This window comes from Cynocephalus volans, chromosome 4 (genome assembly GCF_027409185.1).
Source record: "Cynocephalus volans isolate mCynVol1 chromosome 4, mCynVol1.pri, whole genome shotgun sequence".
Taxonomy (NCBI): Eukaryota; Metazoa; Chordata; class Mammalia; order Dermoptera; family Cynocephalidae; genus Cynocephalus; species Cynocephalus volans.
Genome location: NC_084463.1, coordinates 130,450,444 through 130,467,719, shown reverse-complemented (window position 1 = coordinate 130,467,719; position 17,276 = coordinate 130,450,444). Strand labels below are relative to the sequence as shown.

The window sequence follows — 17,276 nt, the reverse complement described above, 5'->3', positions numbered from 1 at the left end:
TCCTTTCTCCTGTGATAGAACCATGCAGCATTCAACATAACTGTGGTTATGCACTCCAATGTTATATTTAGTTCTTGTTAATACATTAACTCAATAGCCAAGACCTAAATGTGCACAGTAACTTAACTACCTCAGAAGTACAACATAGAAAGGTTATTATGGTAGATATGCCTCTTTAATATTTATCCTCAAATTTAGTAAGCCTTGGAAAAAAGAACTGATAATTAAAGCTAATTCTTTTTTACTATGAACAATATACACAATGCCTGGACATGCTCTAAATAGATTTAGAATTTAAAATTAACAATATTTTTGCCATTTCAAAAAAAGGACATAATCATAAAACACATTTTCAATAATATTAGAAAGTGTTCTTTTAAATATCTGAATTAGGGTAAAGTGATCATGAATATAACTAATTAGGTAAATCACTACAAATCAACTTAAAATCAAGTTTTAAGAAACTAGAACTACACCAAAAAGACAAGACATTAGACTCCTGACACTTTGTTCTTCACCACATTTGTAAAAGTATTACTATTCATAAGTAATGTCTCAAACACTAACAGATTCACTTAAAAATAAAAAATGTACATATCAAAGAATGACTAGAAGTGTATTTAAAGTATAATTAATTAAAACAAACTACTCAAAATTGCTGAAAAACTGGACAATGTTACTAGTTTTTTTGCTTTGTTTTTGTTTTTGTGCACAAAACTGTGAAAGAAACATTTTGAACATCAATAAAGAACTTTTCCCCAATAAATTTTGCAGTGGCAGACATCATGTAGGAAAAATTGGTTTAAAAAGTTCCTTTGATAGTGTTTTTGCCTTGCAAATAACAATAAATAACTGTTAAAAAATTAACAGTTATGCTTCAACCAATTTGAAATCTGGTAACATACATGTACCCAGAATAAAATGCAACATGTGGCTTATGCTAACTGATTTATGGTGAGACTTGAAATCAATTTTATGATAATATTTAGAACACTTCAAATTGTTAGAGAAAGAAATAATTTTAAAAACTACTACATTCACATATTTTTATTTTAGTGGATTTATTATAGGACTAAATGTATATTTTAATTTCACATATAGATAAGTTTCTTCATTATAGTATTTAAAACCATACCAGACTAAATAGGATAACTTCAATTATTATTCAGACAAAAAAGATTAACATATACTGAAATGTATATGATAACAGCAATCATAAAGGATCAGAGCAAAAGTGTTTGCTTTGCAACAAGATTAGACTAAATGTTTAATTCCACAGTTTGTGCCACATATGGACCACTAGTAACTTTTTAATCTATTTTGAACATTTTATATCGCATTTTCCAATATCTTATGTCCCCACTTTCCCTTACCTGCAAAAAAGAACAGTAGCCATTTTGTGTATATTTAAGTAGATGAAACAATATAAGCACACAACAGACATTGCAGTGTCTAGGCTAGAGCAGATACTACGAATGTACTTCAAAAAGTTCATGGAAAAATAGAATTAAAAGGTAATACAAATCTATGAACTTTTTGAAAACCCCTTGTATAAAAAAGTTAGATGTCTTTCTTAATTTGATGTATTTCCTATAGGGAGGATTTGGGTCTCTTATCTGAACTCCCCTACTTTACACTGTGGGCATTTATGTCCCCTAAAATTAGGAATTTATATAAGGTCTCCACTGGAATAGTTAGAGAAGTAAAGATATTTTAACATTCACAGAAGGACAATGAGAACAGATCAAGAAAGTTTCCTAATTAAATGGAGCAAAACCTAATACAGGTGTTTGGCCTGGATAGGTCAGTAAGAGCTACCCTTATCATTCCGGCAATTCTTTCTTTTCTTTTTTTTCTTTTTTTGGCTGCTGGCCAGTACAGGATCTGAACCCTTGCCCTTAGTGTTACAACATCAAGCTCCAACCAACTGAGCAAACTGACAGCCTGATTATTTTCTGATTACAATAAAGCACTAAAAGTTTATTGTTATTTGATAGTGATCACTGTAACAGTAATAGTAAGACTTATTTACCATTGATGGAGTATTTACACAAAGCATTACACAAACCAGACTAAGCTAAGATAGTTTTCTGTACAAATGATACAAACAACTCTCTGTTCCTGTCAATTCAAGAAACACCAGCCAAATTTTTAAAATCTCATATGCATTAAAATTCTAAGTTTTGGAAAATCTGAACATCATTTAAATACATAAAATAGGGACCTATTAAATAAGTTTTACCAGCCAAATTAGTATTTTATCAGGACTTCTACAAAAAGGCAAAGTTTTCTTTTTTTTCCTAATGAGCTCTATCACATAAATTCACTAGATTCACATTAAGATTGTCTCTAGTAAAGGTTGGTCCTTTTGAAGGTTGGTCATGGGAAATAAGATGTAACTTACCTTATTAATTAATTTAAACTTATTACTAATTTGAAGTTTTTTAACGGGCTTTTGTTCCATGTATCTGAAGTGAAATGATTTGACATACACATATATGCACACACATATAGCAGCAAAGCTCCTCTACCAAACTTGTTTTTAGGAAGACAAGACTTTACAACATTTCTGCAAAATGCTTTTGCATGAGGTATTTTGATATACCTCACTTGATATATTAAGGTTTTAACTTTACTTTAAACTAAAGCTCAAATAAGTTTGTAGTCATGCTCCCACCAAAAATAAAAAGCTAAGCCAACCAACCACCACAGGATTATCCTGATACATTTCTTGAAAGCTAGCTTTTAATATACACTTGCAAATCTAGTAATCCATTAGTAATTTTATCTAATTTCAAAAGCAATACATACTTCCCACTAAGTTTCTAATTCAAATAGAAATATCTTTTCCCAATAGTCCACTAAAATGTTTCACAGATAAATAGTGGGGCAAGGAGGCAATCATATTATTTGTGATGAAAGCAAAAAAAGGAGTAAAATGGTCTTATCACCTCCTCTTCCCTTTCACCCTAACTTAGAAAAATCATCAACACACTTTCTAAGTCACTAAGCAAATAAACTAACTCTTGGTTTTACTTCTAGACGTTTTAAAAAAGTATTGTTGTTTATTTCCAGCTTACTAAAAATACAAATGAATATTTTATCTAGACACAAGAATACATGAGTTTGAAAGGTTGAAGATACTTCAAAAGTTTGATATTTTAAAGTACTAATTTTATCAAGATTTTATGTCTTTTAAAAATAAGACACCTATCATTTTACCTTAAATCCAGAAAAAAAAAACCCCATAAAATTTAAGATGTTGTAATTGTCAAGATCTTCCTATCTTATGATTTCTAAAATGTGAAGGAAAGGGTTTTTGTTGTTGTTTTAATTCATGTGGGTAGCAGTTAAGACAATGGTATCAGTATTATTTTATTTTTTTGGTGACTGGCTGGTATGGGAATCTGCACCCTTGACCTTGGTGTTATCAGCACCAGGCTCTAAGTGAGCTAACCAACCAGCCCTGTACTATTTTAAAGGGAGAAAATTCAATACCCACAAACTCCCCCCAAAATAATATCTAACTAAGCTATACATTTTGGGTAAATGAGGTCAAATTAATTTACTAGTATATGAGGATCCAGAAGTGATACCTTAGTTTTCAAGGGCATCTCCCTTTTTCAATGTTAAGAGAAAATACAAGAGAAAAGAAATAAAAGTCAGGAAAGATAACAGTGTTTTATACCAGTCCTTTCCAGAGCTCTGTATAAAGGAACAATTTTGCTTAAAATTATAGAAAGGAATTTTAAGGAAAATGCAATGTAAGAAACAAGTTCATATTTTCCTTGGTTCATACCAACATTCTTAACTACGTAATTAACGCCATATCACTAGTCTACTTTTTCTTCCTTCTTTAAGAGTTATGGAACCATCCTGACAACTCTTGATTATGACACAACTATTGGCTGGCCAAGCATGGGAATCAAAATAGAACTACGAACAGTGATAATGGTTCTGTAGATTAAATCACATGAAACAATTTTACATAGCAATACAAAGGAATAAGCTACACTTTTCTTAAACATACAGCTATCTCTATCAGTTGTTAAAATAACATAACCAGGGTTATGTTAAATATATAGTCCAAACTCAACGTACATTATCCCATACTACAGATTAAGATATAGTACAGCAAAGGAAATAATAAGCCCACCAGTATTTACTTTTCGACTTACGTGTTGGAAATGGCAGCTACCATCAAGCTTCTTCCAGAGTACTCTTCCTGGACTACTACTTATCCCAAATCCCTATCTGCCATTCCCTTCACTGTCAAAATTTAATAATTTCTGAACAGAACAGTGGTTAAGCTAGTCAAACCTGTGAAGTCAGCTTTCCTTCAAGTATTTTTTTGGAGGGTGAGGCTAGGGGATAATTCTTCCAAGTTAAACATACAGTCCTACAGTGATCTGTACCTTATGTCCTGGGGGGGAAAATTCTGCCAGAACCTTTACCTGCTATTATCTTTCTTTGGAAATTCCTGGAAGAAGAGAAATGGAATATCTATCTAACCAAGTCCCCTTCCTTTTCTAAAATATAAGCATGTTATTTACATATAGTGTCCTCAAATAACAGCATAAGTGTCCTGGAAGAGCAGAATTGAGAATCTGGGTTAGGAAATCTAGGAACTTGAAAAATTTAAATATAGCCAACTTAGGAAACGTGTATCAAAATCTAACAATAGAACTAAGTTGTCAGAACAAAAATATTTAACATAATAAGATCATGTTTAAAAGATACAGATAGTGGGAACTTTCTAATTTATAAAACACTTTGGAGTAAGCAGTAGAAATATCAGCATATCATCAAATGACTAACATTCAATTAGCCTGTATGATGCCTTTCAAATATATTTTGCATTTATGCTTAGAATTATAATGATGTCAAGGGGGCTGTAGTAAAATGTTACTGCACTACATGGTAGTTATAATAGAACATTTACTTGTTACACAGTAACCACATAATATATGAGTATTCAGGCAATAATCACAATGTCATAGTATAGCCTCATCATTCTGATATAATAACATCCTACTATCATTACATTTTGTCACAATAAGGCCATATTAGGCTTGTCACGATCTGAGTTAAATAACATTTTAGAGTAACAATATCCTCTGCACTGCTTATACTTATGTATATACACATTCGCAGCCAAATTTTTCACATTCAGATGTTTTAATGAAAAGCAAATGAAAAGTGTTTGGTCCACAGGACCATACAAAGCAGAAAATCAAAATACAAAAATATCATTAAGAAGTTAACAAAATGCTTCTGGACATACTTATTATTCCAAATGAATGTAGTAACTCCTATTATAACAACTTCTTAAACTTCTGTACACTTTGAGAATTAACTGCATACATGCAAAATATATTTCAAAATATTCAACAACTGATACTGTTTCAATCATCTTAATGAACATTAATTTTTAGCATAAACTTGTTACAGTCAATGCTACTAGAGTCCCTCACTCCCAAGTAAATTTGGAAAATTTTAAAATGACTATTCAAGTTTATATCTCTGAAGAAACACATGTGGAAGGTGCTTTGGGTTCTCTTTATGGTGGATGCTTTAAGAGACTAGAGTTAAATCATTAATTTTGGGTTCAATAAGTGGTCCAAATCCACTGAAAAGAGTTCTCAAAAATTGAGATGGCTGTAGCATAGTTCAGAGAGCACTACATTTGGAGCATGTCAGCCCACATGGTCACTAGTTTTATGACTCTGTTCATGTCACTTAATTTCTGAGTCTCTTTTTAAAACTCACATAACTCCGTCCTACATGTTTCATTATCGCTTGTCTAGGTTTTCTTCCTGTACATTATTCTTCTTTCGATCAAGAACTAAGTGCCCTGGCTAGACATATGTTGTTATTCTATTGAGCATCTGAAGACATCCAGAAATGTGACCTTTTTGTTTGGAGAATTTTAGTATGAAGTGAATGAAGTTACATATTCCCATTGAATTAAAAAACATTGAATGTAAGAACTAGGAATAACTTCCAAGCTTTAAGTTAAAAGAAATAGGAGGATACCAAGCGAGGCTCACAAGAGAAAAATGGTGAAATATTTGCTAACTAGATATTTTGAAAAATTTCTGTTTATAGTACCTTCCATCTCAATAGGACAATAGATTTGAGACAAGAAATCAAGAAGCCATACCCTTTCCCATAGGTTGCTTGTCTTGTTACTTTTCACTGCACTAAACCTATTTGAAAAGGCTACCTTGGGGGAAAAAATTAGAGAAAATGTCAAGTGAAGTATAAGAACAAGCAAAGGGCAGTGTGAAATTTTATGAAATTGTACAAGATTTAACAGATATACACTATGTAAAAAGTTATGAAATGTAAACACAGACCAGTTTTAATGAAACAGCATTCACATAGAAATGAACTAATCTACAAGCTTGATTAACAGCAGATTTTACCAATCTAATCTCGTCAATCTTTTCAACATAACAGTTTCAAGCATATTCTTCAGAAGTTCCAGATATTATAAAGCAAAGCCTAACAACTGGACTTTTTTTTTTTTTTTTTAAATGTGGCAAATTTAAACGTGTCGTTTGGAATGTAGCAGCAATTTTCCGGGAAGCAAAATGTATATAGAAAAAAAAAATTAACAAAAATATATACACATACTTGTATTTAACGCAGACATAGGTATGACTACCTAAATATCAGCGACAAGCTTTAACTACTTTGAGTCAACATAATCCTTTAACATCCACACTCTTAAAGCCAATATGATTTGTTTTAAAATTTAGAACCAGGAGATAAGCAGCCTGGCGGTGAAAAAGGGAAAACTACTTTTCCCCCCAGCACTTTCTAATGAAGTTTTTCTAATAAAAACTTGTAGGTTAGTCCAAACCGTGAGCTACCTGGGGTTGGCAGAAGGGTGACTCATTGACCAGGAGGGGATTTTAGATGAAAGCCAAACCGTCTCCATACATGAATGCTTCCCGTTGACTAAGAAGCATTTCAGGGTAAAAGCATGTAGTGATCTCGTCGTAATCTGGACAGGGGCTGGTGGGCAGAGAACGAGAAGAGAGAGTGGGAACACTACAACAGATTTAGTAAACAGCACTTAGAAGTCTCCATGCAAACCTTCCTCCCTTCCATCTCTATCAGACCAGGATATCCTCTCCACGTCCGAAGGCTGAGTGGTCAGAGAGAGATGTGAGATCAAGGTGGCTCCCCCGACAGGTTCCCTCCCTAAGTTTTCCCTCGGTGGAGCCCAGATCTCCATTCTGAACCGACCTAAGAGCTGGTCCAGGGCTGGGAGCCCGGTTGATACTAGTAGCTGTCCATTCCGCACAGACGGTCGCGTGCCCGCAATGGACACCAGTCGAGGGCCGCCGCTGTCGGTACCGCTGGCTCTAGTACCCCTCCTCTGGAAACTGGTCACGTTGCTCTTGCTGGCGGCAGCCGCCATAGACCCACTACTCTCGGCGCCCGTGCCACCGGTTGCCACTGCCGCCATCTTGCAGCCTTCGTGTTGACCCAATAGGAACTCTGGGAACTCAAGCACCCGGCCTGTCAGAGCCAGTCCCAAACTCCCGCCTCCTTGCCACTATCACGATCTCATAACCAATAGGACTGAAGCTTCCCTCCCGAATCAACCAATCGCAAGGCGTATTGCTAAAAAGTGCTCTCTACGTAAGGACGGCGGACTGCCTTGGGGCCCAAGTGAAAAAGGCCTACCTCTCCTGAGTGAGGGTCTTCAGGAGTTCTTTGGGGCTAGAGGTGGGTAATATCATTAGACATTCTCGTTTTCAGTGCCATCATTCACGCTGAGTTAAAGAAAAGGTTGGTGAGGCGATAATCCCTCAGGGAGCTGGCATCTCTTCCTGCTCGACTGTAAAGAGGAGTACTTCTTTCTCCCTGTCTCTTTCTCTTCTGGTTTCTGAGAGAGAATTCACTCCACCTTACCCATGAGGTCTTTTTCTGCATGGCTGTGTTATATCGAAAGGATTGGAACCTTTACCTGAATGAGTTGCTTGGAGCTTCGTTAGTGCGTAGGGGTAGGTGGATTAGATTTAGACCTTAGAGTGAAAACTCTAACTTTGAAGCGACTTGGTTTTCCTCTGTCTTACAAAGCGTACCTCTCTGACAAGTCCCCATGAGAAGCTTTTATTAATTTTAATTAGTGCTTCTGGAAGTTTTGAAACGCCTTACCATAAGCAGTGTGAATGACAAGTGTTACTCTGACAACCTTGTTCACACATTTAATTATCGTTTGCTGTTAAAGCAGCTGCAAATAAGAGAAAATACTTTAGGTTTCTTTCCCCCAAAAAACTAAGAAGAATTAGATATGTACGTACTTTATTTTTCTAGTGATTTGTGAACTCTGAATCTTGAGCTTTCCTATTGTATGAATTTTATGTGCAGAAAAAACATGTAGAGCTGTGTTTTTGGATTTAAAATTTTTCTCAAAACTGTGGTGGGGGGTGGGTGAGTAAGTGATTTTTAAAGGCATTCATGATTGACGAATGTCTAAACTAAAGAGGACTCCCAAATCCTGCCTACACTACTAAGTTATTATTGGCATTGACAGTAGTCTGTAATACTTTTTAAATACATCCAGAAAAAAACAACAAACAAAAATGACCTTGTTATTTAACAATATATCAACAAAGTTTTGGTCAAGATTGCTTTCATTTAGAATCTTTTGCCAGTACAAACCTTTAATCTAAATCACTCAGTAAATAGCTGTTGAGTGATTACTGTGAGTTTAGACCTAATCTTGTCATTTTAGACCTGTAGTAATAAAAATGGTTTCATCTGGGAGAGATAAGATTAACACAGAGAGAACAAAATAGCACTTAAAATGAACACATGAAATAGTACGTGTTAATTTTGTCCTGTAGTAAATAAGCACTGGGGAGATCAAAACAAAAAGTGAAAAAGCCGTCCAATATCAAGTAGAAACTTTCTGAATATTTTTGAAGCTCTGTAAACTTTGAAATACTATAGATAATTTTTTGTAGGCTTCTTTACTACATAATCTCTTGTTTCCTACTGTATTTACTGAATGCTTTAGTTTTCTTAAGGTGATGGTATAGTGATGCTTTGTTTGCCTCATTATTAGAAATGAATAATTTTTTTCCAGCTCGGATTATAATTTGGGGAGCATGATATATATACATACATGAAGGCATTCATAAAATTAGGATATATCCCGGGCATAACATAATCATAGAATAAATTAAATTATAACAATCATAGAATAAATTAAATTAATCTGTCTCACTTTTTTCTTTTTTACAAAGACAAAACCTTTGCTTCCAAATACTTGAATTTGCCAGCATGTAGTAGAGTTGAGTATAAAACACATAAAAACAAATGAAGTGGAACAAATAAAGTGTTTGTGGAATGGAAGAGTTAAAAGGATATATTTTTAGGTGTGCCATTAATTAATTAAATAATTATTTATTGAGTACATACTAAATCCCAGGGAGTGTGCTAAGAGCTTCGGTTACAGTAGAAAAAATACTTAGTCTTTGCCCTCCTTGAGTTCACAGTTGGGGGAGACGGGTGGGCAAATATGCTAATCGGAGGTACTATAGGTGCTATAGAGAACAAATGAGGGCTACCTAACTCAGACTGAGAGAGAGGAACCTTGGAAAGCTTCCCTTGAGGAGGAAGCTGAGTCCGAGTTTTGAAGAAATGTGTAGAGGATGTGCATTAAAGAGAATAGATGCCATACTGAGAATGGAAGGACTACTCTTTCAAAAAATCTGATTCATGCTTCTGTGCAAGGAGTTCTCAAGATTTATAGAGTGCTAAGAGAAGAGAAGACTGGAAAAGTTAGGCACAGGTCTGATTTATTTTTTTAAGGTTGTGGAATTTTTTTCCTCAAGGATAATGGGAAATGAGACTCATTGAAAACTTTTAAGTAAAAGAATGACATAATGATGATTTTTGATCAATATAGAATGGCTAAACGTATGCTAAAAGATAGTGGAGTGGCTGAAAGTATAATTGAGTTAAAGAGCACAGGATGAATTAAGAAAGAGATTACCATATGGGGTAGAATTAACGTGACCAAGGAAGGTAGAAGGGAGGAGTCAAAGGTGACTAACAAGTTTCTGTCTGAAGCAGCTTTGTGGATGACTGAAGGATACAGAATAAAGGAAGAATAGCAGAATTCTGCAGTTGTGATGTTGTTGGTGGTTTTGAGGGATGGGAGATCATAAATTGAGGGTTTTTTTTAAATCTGTTTTGAATATGTTTAATTTGAGGTACCCCTGGAACATCCCAGTGGAGATGTCCAGTACACAGTAGGCTATGTGTGAGAAGATCTCTAGGTAAAAGGTATAGATTTGAAATCTTTAAGCACATGGTGGCAGTTTATCCCAAGGGAATGGATGAACTCACCGAGGAATTACATACTTTGGAATGAGAAGGAAAAAGAACTGCAAATAAACTTTGGGAAACATCAAAATTTAAAAGCTGGGCAGAGGAATGGAAAATAAAATAAGGATTGGAAAATGTTCATTTGATTTAATAATAATGGTTTATTTGTGACTTTGTTAAGGGCAAATTTTCTGGACTAGTAAATTTAAAAGTCACATAATTGTATTTAGAAGTGAATGGCAAGTGAAGTTTAACAGTCCATAAAAGTAGACTATTTTACATTTTAGAAAGCTTTGCTGAGAAGGGGGGCAGAGGGAGATGACAAAGCTTTAAAGGAGGGGTTATGCTGCTGGGGTGCGTGTGTGAGTGTATGTATGTGAGAGAGAGAGAGAGAGAGAGAGAGAATAAAGGTACTGGAATGAGATTCTAGAGAATTGATAAAAGATGGGACTAAGTGGCCAAGTGGTTAAGGAGACGAATTGGTAAAGAAAAGGACCTGAATGAGGTAGAAGGAATGGAATCCAGAGCACAGGAGAGGGAGTATTTGAAAGGAGGAGGGACTATTCAATGGCTAAAGGGTGTAAATGAAAATAAGACTTTTTGCCTTCTTCCTGCTATTAAATCTTGGAGTCCCTTATGATCATTTTCTCTTTTCATTCCACATTCTTATTTTCATCCACCCCTCACCATTTTAATTACCATTTATATACCAATGACTGAAATATTTGCAGTCCACATCACTTCTCATACTTTTAGAATCATGAATCCAGATACTTTACCTGTCTCTTGAATGTGTAAGTGGAACCTCAAACTCATAATGCTCCAGACTAAACCCCCTTTGGTGTTTCGTATCTCAGTAAATCATAGGACCAATTGTTGAATCGTAGCCTACACTCAATGCCGCTCTCATGCCTTATTCTGCCATATCCAGTCCGTTACTAAAACTTATGGAGTTTACTTTTTAATAGCTCTCTTATCCATTCTGGGGTGTTTAACCCTCATCTTTGGTTCTCTTGCAGTCCACTCCTCAGATTCAAGAGCCATCCTGATCTTTTCAAAATAGAAGTCTGATCGTATAATATAAAAACAAAACTTTTTAAGGATCTGAACGTAGTTCCCTCTACCTACCTCTCTAGCCACCTTGCTCTATAAATTCGTTTACTCTTGGATTCCAGCATTCATTCAGTCTCCTGTACTCACCATATTCCCTTCTTCCAAATGGCCTCTAGTGAACTTCTACTTATCCTTCAAATTTCACTTTAACCTACACATCTCAGTAAAGCCATTTCACCATGCTATCAAAGTTAAATCAGCTGTTAGAAAAATCTCAGTCTGAGGGCCCCATAAGCAATATGTATATCACCCTTGTGGCCACATAGTACATAGTGGGACCCTTTCCACAAGGATTCCAACCAGTTAGTATTCCCAGAAATCTTCTTACATTTTAAGGCAAGCAACCTTCAATTGCAGGCAACCAATTTAAGGTACACTGGAAAACATACAATGGAGGTGATAAGCAACTAGCACACTATGACACAAATGGACACCCCTTAGGTTGGTTTCTCAGTGGCTTCTCTAGCCCTAGAGTCCATATTACTATTGTGTCTATGCAGATAAAATGTATAACAGAGGTATTGTGGAGGTTTACTACTAGGCCTGCTGGTATTCTGGCAGCATGATTGAAGGAATAAATGCCAAGGTCATGCCTGTACAGAGTGAGTTCCTGGACCTCAGGTAATCCCTTTTTGCTTCCTTCTTGTCACTATACTCACAAAAGGAAACTGTAGTCCTGACTTCTAGCATCACAGATCTGTTTGACCTGTTTTTCTACTTTATGTGAATGAAGCTATACCGTATGTACTCTTGTGTGTGACTTCTTTCACTCAATGTTATGTTTATGAAATGATCCTTGTTAATGTTTATAGGTGTAGATGATTTATTCTTGTTGTTGTATAGTATTGTATAAACATAATTCATTATCCATTCTACTGTTGAAAGGGATTTGGATAGTTTCCCATTTGTTACCGCTCTTCCAATATGATTTTACCAATTTATATTCTTAACAGCACTGTTTGAGAATTTTAGTTGGTTTGCATTGTTATCAACATTTAATATTTTTTCTCTTTTCATTTTTGCTATTCTGAGAAGGTGGTGGTAATAGCATTGTTATTTGGATTTGGACTATTATTTGGATTTCCACCTGTTCATGTGTTTATTGGCTATTTGGATAACCTCTTTTGTGAAGGGTTTGTCCATGCTTTTGCTAATTTTAAAAATTTGGATTGTCTGTCTTTCCCCATGGATTTGTAGGAGTTCTTTTTATATTTTGGATGAGTCTATTTTTAAGTAAATGCATTACAAATATCTTCTTTCAGACTGTGGCTTGCCTTTTTATTTTCTTAGTTATCTTTTTATTTTACTCCAAATATGTTCTGACCTACCAGTTTTCTCTTCATGCTGCCCTCAAATGACATCAGTGAAAATAGAAAACTGACCCTTGGCAATTTCTTTTTACAGTTTGTCTCCCCAACAAAATCTGTCTGCTTCTGTTAAATCTGTAGAGGCTTCATGTAATTTTTTTTGTATTTTGTTCAGAGTTTTTATATATGGAATGGTTGATCTGTTATGAGCTTACTTTGCCATATTAGAAGCAGCTCTTACTATCTTTTACTATCTTTTCAGTGACTGTAGTGATTTCTTTCTTTTTTTTTTAATTGGTAATATGTATTTCTTTTTTTCCCCATTGTTTCTTTTGCTAGGTATTTTCTATTTTTATCAACACTTTAAAAAAAAAATAAACCCAACTTTTGGCTTTGTTGATTTTTCTGCTTTTGCTTACTTTCTATTTCATCGATCACTGCTTTCACCTTTATTATTTCCTGTCTTCTGCATTTCTTGGTTTTGATTTGCTGAGGTTTTAGGTTTTCCCACTTCTTATAATAAAAGCATAATTTATTGAGTTTTTTGCCTTTCTTCTTTCCTAATAGACTATATAGTTAAGGATGTAATTTTCTCTAAGCATTCTTAGCATTTTATGTTTCCATCATTTATTTAAAAATATTTTCTAATGTTTGCTTTGATTTTCCCTTTGATCCATGGATTATTTAGGATACTTTTGAAAGTGCAGAAGTACTGAATTATATTGCATGTCAAAAAAGTAGGGGTAAGTCAGGACTGTCCAGGGCAAATTAGTACTTATATTTATCCTAATTTTAGTGGATTTTTAAATATAAGCAGAAAACTAAGGATTTAAAAAAACCATTGTATTCTATACCTTGGAATGTCCGGTGTAATAGGTAAATGTGTCAAGCAATAAACATGCTTTGGTTCAAGGAGATTTGTTAAGTAAATGTATCTATGAGAAATAAGAAAGGTAAACAAGACATTTTTAGTGGTAAACAGTAAAACACTAAAAATTTTTAGTGATAAAAGAAAAAGAAATTCCAGAACTAGAATGGTCCAGCATTTGTATCTCTCTCAGTCTGGGACTGTTCTTCATATTTGCATGTAGACCAGGTGAGAAATTAAACAGCTGACTGCTACTCCTTTCACGTGTCAACTCAAGTCTCATGGCATGAAGTTACTGTGCTAATCTAACTATGTGTGATGTTCTGATTATTGTGGACATTTCTGCTGAGATGTGATCATTTCCCCTTCAGTTTGAATAATTATGACAGCCCAGGAATAGGCCAAACATTTAAAACCATTCCATATTTTTAACATCACATCTACTGATTTTGCAGGAAGAATCTCACAGGCTAGCGAAGCTCCCCTCTGAAGAAATATATAATTTTTAGACCAAGGGGTACTGTTAAAATATATTGTTTTAACTGCTGTTTCCCAGTTTAAGACTCTGGATATGAGGTATGTTTATGATTGATCTCTTGCAGGATGAAAATCCTATCAAATGTTTTTATCGTTAACTCTGAACCAAATTAGAGCCATCTATTATACAATTTAAACAAAATGTGCATGGCTCTTGTTCTATATATTTTACCTCTCTTTGAATTGTTTTCTTAGGAAACACTTTTTTTATTATCATTTTCAAATTTGATGGTATTAATTGCATTCTCTACATTGACTTCTTGATGACATCTTGTTTCTAATTTATAATGCTGTATCTTTGAATTTTCTCTCAATTCATGTTTTTTCTCTCTGATTAACTTTGAAAGATTTTTTTTTAAAAATCTATTTTAGTATTATCATAGAATGAGGTCTCAGACTTATGCATTAATTATTTTCATTTCCAATGTTGCTAATTTCTTTTTCTGAATTTATTTCTTCTTCCTGCTTCTCTTAGGTATGTTTTATTTTTCACTAGCACCATTTAAAGGAATAATTAGATGCAGTTCCAGCAATCAATTATGGTAATTTCCAGATGAGCTCTGCGTAGTAGAACTACCTGTGTTGATGGAAATGTTCTGTATCTATACTGTTCAGTATAATAGCCATTAAACATATATGGCTATTGAGCACTTGAAATGTGACTGATATACCGAGGAATTGAATTTTCAGTTCCTTCTTTCCCTCCCTCCCTCCCTCCCTCCCTCCCTCCCTCCCTCCCTTCCTTCCTTCCTTCCTTCCTTCCTTCCTTCCTTCCTTCCATCCATCCATCCATCCATCCATCCATCCATCCATATGGGGATGTGAACCTCTTGTCCTTGGTGTTACAAGGCTGTACTCTAACCAACTGAGCTAACCAGCCAGCCAATTTTTAATCTTGTTTAATTTTAATTATTTAACTGTAAATAGCTCCATGTGGCTAGTTGCTACTATGTTAAACCTCACAGCTCTAGATCAAGGTTTGGCAAACTTTTTTGTAAAAGATCAAATAGCAAATATTTTAGGCTTCGCAGTCCATATGGTCTCTTGCAACTACTCAACTCTTTTGTGCTACAACAGCAGCCACAGACAACATGTAAATGAATGAGCATGACTGTTCCAGTAAAACCATATTTACTAAGACAGAGAGTCTGCTGCATTTGGCTCATGGGTCCTAGTTTGATGACTTCTGCTCTAAATCAAAGATGTGTCTAGGGATCTGTGTATTATTTCTTCTGCTCTGTATTCCCTGGGTCTTTTTGGTTGTTTCTTCTCCCTTGGTTGGGTGGGTGGGGGAACAGGGGGGGAGAGGGAGTAGGTTTTTGGAAGGAAGAGAGGAGTCTCTTTTTCTGCAACATTTTTAGGGAGATTATTACCTCTTTGGGTTATTCCTCTGTATTTCTTCAACTTTGCTTCCAACTTTCTATTTTTTGTGTATGGGGGAGGTGGTGGCAGACAGGCTTCTATTTTAAATTTCTTTAAACTATTATTATTTTAATTCTGCTCTTTCATTTGCCTTGATGGAGTTTGGATATGTTGTCCCCTCCAAAACTCATGTGGAAATTTGATCTCCAATGTGGCAGTATTGGAAACGGATTGAGTCATGGGGGCAGATCCCTCATGAATGGATTAATGCTCTCCCTGGGGGAGGGGGGATTAATGAGTGAGTTCTCGCTCTATTAGTTCCCGTGAGAGCTCATTGCTTAAAAAGATCCTGGCACCTTCTCTCTCTCTCTTACTTCCTCCCGCCATGTGATCTGCTTGTACCCACCTTCCGCCATGAGTAGAAGCAGTCTGAGGCCCATGCCAGATGCAGCTGTCCCAGAATTGTAAGCCAAATAAACCTCTCTTCTTTATAAATTACCCAGTCTCAGGTATTCTGTTATAGCAACACAAAACGGACTAAAACATGCCTCTTGTTTTATAATTGTAGTATCTTTCCAATATCTCTGAAGATGTTAAATAGAATTCTTTTTCTTTATTTCCCCTCCCTAAATTACCTCTGATTTCTCCAGAGTTTCTTATTCTGGTTGGTTGTTTTCATTGTAGGCCTTATTTTATGCTTGTGGTTTTCTTAAGTATTGGTGATCCTTGGTGGTTTGTGCATGTTGATAAATGAAGAACCAGGTGAGTCATATAGGTAATGGGAATGGGTTTTCTCTTCCTTTGTTTCTCCAACAAATCTTTACCCTAAATGGAAAAAAGACTGACAGGCTGAGTCCTTTTGTAATAATGCAATAAGGAGGACCTTCTCCTATGTTTCCAACCTCCATACTTTGGAGACCAAATTCCTTTCAGGCAGATTATATCTTTTTTTTTTAGAAGTTTATCCTCTGTAACTGCTGATTTAGCTCAGAACTGCTTTGGAGCCACATGAAGAAAAGTCCCATCTTCCCTGAAACATTCTCATGTGTTTGTGCTTGGCCAGGGGTGGGCATACATTTTCTGGGAACAAATGGTAAATATTTTAGGTTTTGCAGGCAATAGGGTCTCTTGCAAATACTCAACTCTGCCATGGGAAAGCAGCCATAGATGACATTAATAAATGAGCATGGCTGTGTTTTAATAACACTTTATTTATGGACAGTGAAATCTGAATTTCATATATTTTCCACATGTCACAAAATATTCTCTTTCTTTTTCTTTCAGCCCTTTAAAAGCATAAAACCGTCTTACTTTGCAGGCCATAGAAAAGCATGTGGAGGGCCAGAAGATTTGCCCTATGAATCAAGGTTTGCCAGCTCATGTGCCAGACTGTTGATCTCTCTACTCTGTTCTGTCACTATGATTTCATATGCTCTGTCTTCCAGATAGACACTTGGGTTTTTTAAACCTTTTGCCTATTGTGAATAATTATGCAAGGAACATAGGTATACAGGTGTCTGTTTGAGTCTCTGCTTTTAATCCTTTTGGGTATATACCTAACAGTGAACTTGCTGAATCATATAGTAATTCTGTGTTTACCTTCTTAAGGTATCACCAAACTGTTTTGTACAGTGACAGCACCATTTTGCATTCCCACCAGCAGTGCACAAGGTTTCAATTTATCCACATCCTCACCATCATTTGCTATTTTCTGTTTTTTTGATAATTGCCAC

At 35.3% G+C, this 17,276-nt stretch overlaps 2 protein-coding genes across 9 annotated transcripts in view; one reads left to right on the top strand and one right to left on the bottom strand.

The window, feature by feature from the left end:
- Positions 1-7,489, bottom strand: part of ELP4 (elongator acetyltransferase complex subunit 4) — a 263,052-nt gene extending 255,563 nt beyond the window's left edge. For all 5 annotated transcript variants that reach the window (XM_063093887.1, XM_063093888.1, XM_063093889.1 and 2 more), the window contains exon 1: positions 7,258-7,489. In XM_063093887.1, the coding sequence (XP_062949957.1) occupies positions 7,258-7,480 (223 nt within the window). In that variant the 5' untranslated portion in view covers positions 7,481-7,489. The remainder of the gene's footprint in view (positions 1-7,257) is intronic.
- Positions 7,490-7,655: 166 nt separating this feature from the next.
- IMMP1L (inner mitochondrial membrane peptidase subunit 1) overlaps positions 7,656-17,276 on the top strand; it is an 81,829-nt gene continuing 72,208 nt past the window's right edge. For all 4 annotated transcript variants that reach the window (XM_063094603.1, XM_063094601.1, XM_063094600.1 and 1 more), the window contains exon 1: positions 7,656-7,743. The gene's annotated coding sequence lies outside the window, so the exon portion shown is untranslated. The remainder of the gene's footprint in view (positions 7,744-17,276) is intronic.